This window comes from Priapulus caudatus, unplaced genomic scaffold (assembly GCF_000485595.1).
Source record: "Priapulus caudatus unplaced genomic scaffold, Priapulus_caudatus-5.0.1 Scaffold296, whole genome shotgun sequence".
NCBI classification, from domain to species: Eukaryota; Metazoa; Priapulida; class Priapulimorpha; order Priapulimorphida; family Priapulidae; genus Priapulus; species Priapulus caudatus.
Window position 1 is genome coordinate 64,523 of NW_014577357.1, and position 5,325 is coordinate 69,847.

Genomic DNA, 5,325 nt, shown 5'->3' on the forward strand with positions numbered 1-5,325 from the left:
GCGCGGACGGGGTCCGGCCCCCCGTACCCCCCCGTCCCGTACTACGCCCTCCGTCTCTTCCTCCTCACTTCCTTCCTCTACTCTCTTCTTCTCTCTCTCTTCTCCCTTCCGTCCTCACTCTCTCTCTCTCTCTCTCTCTCTCTCCTCTATTGTATTGCTTGTAATCAAGATTCTGCTGACAGTCGACTGAATGTCTGTCGCCACGCTTAAGTCACCATATTTGCATTACGGGGACATTGCTCGCAGCTTGATGACAAGTCTGAGCCAATTAAACCGCTTTTTTCACTAATCCAATCAAGAATCTAGGCCTGCAGCCACAAACGTCAACTAATTTCGAACACCGCGGACCTAAATTAAGACTAATTAAGTTGCACGACCCACTAACAATGTCAATTATAACTTGCTGATGGCGATGCAGCCGTGAAATTTGTGGACAAGCGACGGACAGGTGGAAGCGAGGTGAGAAATATTAAACGGACGAATAAAGTGGTTGCATTTACGAGTAGAGTTCGTGTCTGCCCAGTTTCTAATCTCGCGTTGTTGTCGTTCTCTCTTTTTTGCTCGCCTCGCAGATATTGTTAAGGTAAGGTCTGGACTTCAAAATGACGAATTTAAATTGGCCACTCGCTCTCACTATAATCAGGGTGCGAAATTAACGTGAGTCCGTGGTCAAATACTTCCTGATTTACTGTCAGACTACCTGATTTGACGTATGCAGGAGTCTGTGTGACTCTCTGAAAATTCTGCCATACTAACTAGCCTCGCGGAATTACCGTATTTTTTCAGCTAATGTCCAAAGAAAATTTGGCAGACGTGCAACCGCATGAATCCTAAAAGTAAGCACATGCTTTATTAAAATATCTTTAATTTTGAACCCCAGACTGTGGACTCCCTCATTTTGCTGCGGACTCCTTCTTTTTGAGGGTAAGGAGTCCGTTGGACTCCCGTGTTCAAAAGTTAATTTCTATATCTGCTATTATGTATGAATTGAATCTAATGCGTTAAGGTTTCATATGTGGTGTATACAGTATGTCCACGCGTTCCTCACCTGATAGCAGTACCACCTAGGGTTTCATATCCTATAGGTTTACATCGTCAGAGCTCAAATTACCTCGATTCGCATCAAAATTGGCAATTAATTTCACGGCCAGTGCGAATGAAACAATGCCGTGCGTCGTATAAATACGATTCACATGAAAAATTCCGCGTTAGGAGACACATCCCTTTTAGAAAAGCTCTCGCATTCGCTCTCCTGACATTTTTACCTCACACGCAAGCATAAACTCTCATTGCTCGTCTGAAATAATTTCTAGTAAACGGCTGGACAATGGGACGTGAATGATTTTTTATATTCGCAACCGTTCTTCAATGCCATGCCACAGGACTCGCAGTGTTAGTTGTTCTAGGTTTCAATGCAGTGCGGCAGTAGAGTGCAGGTCTAGTAAAGGCTGTATACATCATAGGTCTACACGCGAGACAGCCGGGTTCTTATAGTTGTACAGTGATTTCCGCCTTTTAAGCCTCGGATAAACGGGCGCATCGCTTAAACGACATGTCTTTGATTACCAATCCACTTGCACCGAAGCACTTTGTTAGGTACACGTCGATATGCGTAGGAAAATGTTCACTACTTAATTGAGAGCACAGCTTAATGGTGGTCATTTTCATGGTTTCCGGCCTGCCCCGATTAAGCGGGGAACCACCGTAGGTAGTATATGCTGGCAATAATTATTGATTTTCGTTAGGTATTCGCGTTAAGTGAGATATGTATGCGTTAGTGTTCTCATCGATTTACTGTCACACGCCGATCCTAGCATCGACCAGACTACTCTAGTTACTCAACCAACAATAGTAGTAGAAGATTTCCCACTAGAGTAGGAAACCGCTTTGTGCTTTGACTTGAAGATTGTCCAGTATGATTGCCCTGATAGCGATCATGTCCCTAGCTATCAGAGAGAGAGAAAAAAACAAGTGCGTTACTATGTAAAGTAAAGTAAACGTAGGCCTACTATGTATGTCTTTTGTGCGTCATTTGGGCCCCCATAGTCTAACACTGAATCGCGTGTATGCCCGACAGTGCGGAGTAGATATTTCATTTTGCGCATTAGGAAAATGCAATTAAACCTGGTGACACTTAATGGAAAGAAACTGACCGTCCTGGAATATCGGAAATGTGTTTTTGCAACGAGAATGCCAATTCTAGCATGTTTGGTGGTGTAATGCAACTAGCCCTGTATTGATATAGTATTGTAATGATATTATGTAATATGTATGTGGAATATAATCAGGATCACTTGAATCTATTGATTATATTTATCACGTGATCTATTCGTATTCATGTACCCCTGATATAGTTCCATACTGTGGTTTTATGAGTGTACGGCGTACTCAAGAAAAATTTAGTACGGTGCTAGCTATCAGTTCATGAAGAAATGCCATGGTAACTAATAGAGCAAATATGTAGTAGCACCGTAGTAGTTATATATATTTGCAGTATATATTTCTAGTAACATATTTGCAGTATAACTTTGAACAAGGTGGTATGAAACAAGTGATTTAGTAGCTTACGTAAAAGGACGTTTTAGAATGTAAAAGAAAGAATTTCTCAGTCTTTGAGAGTATAATATTTAGCAGGAATCCCCCCCCCCCCCGAGCGATGAGGGAAACGATCTCAAGCCCGTCTGCTATTTTCACAAGGCAAGCTTTGCCGCAACTTTCCTCGTGAAACTCATGCGGAACGCGTCTGTCCACGCGTTGGCTAATAATTTAGCAATTATCAAAATGACTACCATGCTAATCATATACGTTAATCTGTTCGCAATTTTAGCTATAAACTATTTTAAAAGCACTTTATCCTAAGCAAAAAAAAATAGGCTATCAGTATCATTATGAAATTTAGTTGCTATCAATCTAAATCTGGCGTGCGTGGGGGCGTGTATATATATACCTGATACGCGTAGGTTGTAAATGTATGAGGGCGTAAACGGAGTGTGAAAGGGAGTGGGATATAAACGACGCGCGGTCGTCTGCGCTGCGCTAACATGACAATGGCACACGCGATTCGAACGCAGACAAATACCGTAATTTCCTATCGTCGAAACCCGAGCCGATGCGAAGTGAGGCATATCACGCTTCGCCGCTTCCGTTGCTAGCTACGTAGGCACCAGTTGCCGTGGCGTGGTCCGTGCGTGCGAGTTCTCACTCGCTCTCTCTCTCTCTCCCTCGCTCTTTCTCTCTCTCTCTCTCTCTTCCTTTCTCTCTCTCTCTCTCGTCTCTCTCTCTCTCTTCTCTCCTCTCTCAGTCTCTCTCCTCTCGCCTGCTCTCTTCTTCCGTTCGCTCGCTTCGCAGGTCGCTCTCTTCTTCTAATCTCTATCTCTCGCTCCATCCTCCCTCCCCTGCCTGCTCTCGCGCCCCCCCTGCTCTCTCTGCTCTCGGCTGCGCGCGTGTCGTCTTCTTCTCCTCTCTAAGCCTTTCGCTCATCCTCCTCCTCTCTCCCTCCCTCTCTCTCTCCCGCCTGCTCTCTCTCTCTCTCGCCGTCGCTCTCTCTCTGTGTCGGCTCTCTTCCGTCTACTCTACCTCTTCGCTTCATCTTCCTCTGCCCTTCGACCTCCCTGTTTCCTCCTCGCTCTCCCCTGCTCGTCTCGTCTGCTTTCTCTCTCTCTCTCTCTCTCTTCTCTCGTGCGTCTCATCTCTCTTTGCTTCGCTCTCCCTTTCCTTACGCTCGGTCTCTGTCCTCTCATCTCGCTTCAGTAGTATATATATTAATATATATATATATATGATGATATATATATATAGTATATATATATATAATATCAGACAGTGTATAATAGTGTATATATATGCCGGTGCTACGCAATTTACCAGGAAAAGGAGGTAGCTCAAACATTACCGAAGCTATCTGAAATATTAACTATCTGAATGAACATAGCGGCACAACAAATACTGTGAGGGTATAATAATAAAATATAATAATAGATAATAATAAATAAAATAATAATCATAATAAAAATACTGTGAGGGTGTGTACAGTTATTTACAGGCCCGGCATCGCTCCAGCTTGTCGGCTTCTCGCTCCCCTACATCGTGTTTTTGTTTCTCCCCGTTTATCTATAGTGCTACCGGCGGCGAAAGATGGCCTGGACGTGACGGACAACGTTCGCTGGACAGCAACTGACCTTCCGCGACGGAGGAGAGGCGGTCTCGACGACTCCCTACCGGTCACTCTTGTCCTCGCGTGCAAGCCGCCCTGTCAGGGGGACGGATGACCACCGCAGCTGTGCTGATCGAGCTGTGAGCGTGGACGTGGCGCGACGCTGGAGAGTTGATGCACTGCTGGAGCGAGAAGATAACGAGAGGAAGAGGCAGCGGATGATCACAAGGGGAGAGGAGGAGGAGGAGGAGGAGGAGGAGGAGAGAATGGGGAAGCAGAGAATAAGGATGTGTCCGGGCGAGGAAAGAGAAGGGGGGAAACAAGGGATAGGGATGTGACACCAGGGAGAAGAGGAGGGGGAGTAGTGAAGTAGGGGATAGGGATATAACCGGCAGAAGAGGAGAAGGGGGAGGGGGAGGAGAAGACATACCTGTAAGGATTTGATCGGGAGAGGAAGAGAAGGGGGAGTAGTGAAGTAGGGGATAGGGATGTAAGCGGGGAGGAGGAAGTAAGACATGCCATTCTTTCTTCTCTCCTCTCCCTCTCTCCTCTCTCTTCTTCTCTCTCACTCTATCCTCCTCTCTTTCTCTCTCTCTTCCTCTCTCACTCTCTCTCTTCTCGCTCTCTCTCTCTTCCGTTCTCTCTCTCTCTCTCATCTTTCTCTCCATCGCCTCCGTCCCTCTCTCTGTTCGTCGCTCTCTCTCTCTCTCTCTCTCTCTATATATATATATATATATATATAATCACAGCCGCACATGGGAAATTTTAACTCCCTCGCTCGTACGTGCGTTTGAAATGTAAATAATTCCAGGCGACGATGCTGCGGTATAGACGCGTATTTTACTCGCGCGGTTCTAATATTTATACACGCCGAGCACGTCGGTGCTTTGATGAGACATTTTTACGAGCTTTTTTTACGTTTTTCGTCGTCGTCGTCGTCGTCGGCGGCGGCAGCGGCGGCGGCGGCAGCGAATGTTTGTAATATTGTGGGTGGTGTGTATGCGGGGGGCACGTCTGTATGCGCAACTCTTGAATGTACGCGTTTGAAGTCTCAATCGCTCGGCCTACGTATGTAGCTTTCTCTCTCTCTCTCTCTCTCTCTCTCTCTCGCTCTCTCTCTCTCTCTCTCTCTCTCTCTCTCTCGCTCTCTCTCCCTCTCTCTCTCTCTCTCT

The 5,325-nt window shown here is 45.9% G+C and overlaps 1 protein-coding gene across 5 annotated transcripts in view; it reads left to right on the plus strand.

Annotated features, from left to right (window-relative positions):
- The window catches only part of LOC106808689 (trichoplein keratin filament-binding protein-like), a 22,073-nt gene extending 17,593 nt beyond the window's left edge, over positions 1 to 4,480 (plus strand). For all 5 annotated transcript variants that reach the window (XM_014811513.1, XM_014811512.1, XM_014811514.1 and 2 more), the window contains exon 14: positions 4,117 to 4,480. In XM_014811513.1, coding sequence (XP_014666999.1) covers positions 4,117 to 4,149 — 33 coding nt within the window. In that variant the 3' untranslated portion in view covers positions 4,150 to 4,480. The remainder of the gene's footprint in view (positions 1 to 4,116) is intronic.
- The last annotated feature ends 845 nt before the right edge of the window (positions 4,481 to 5,325 follow it).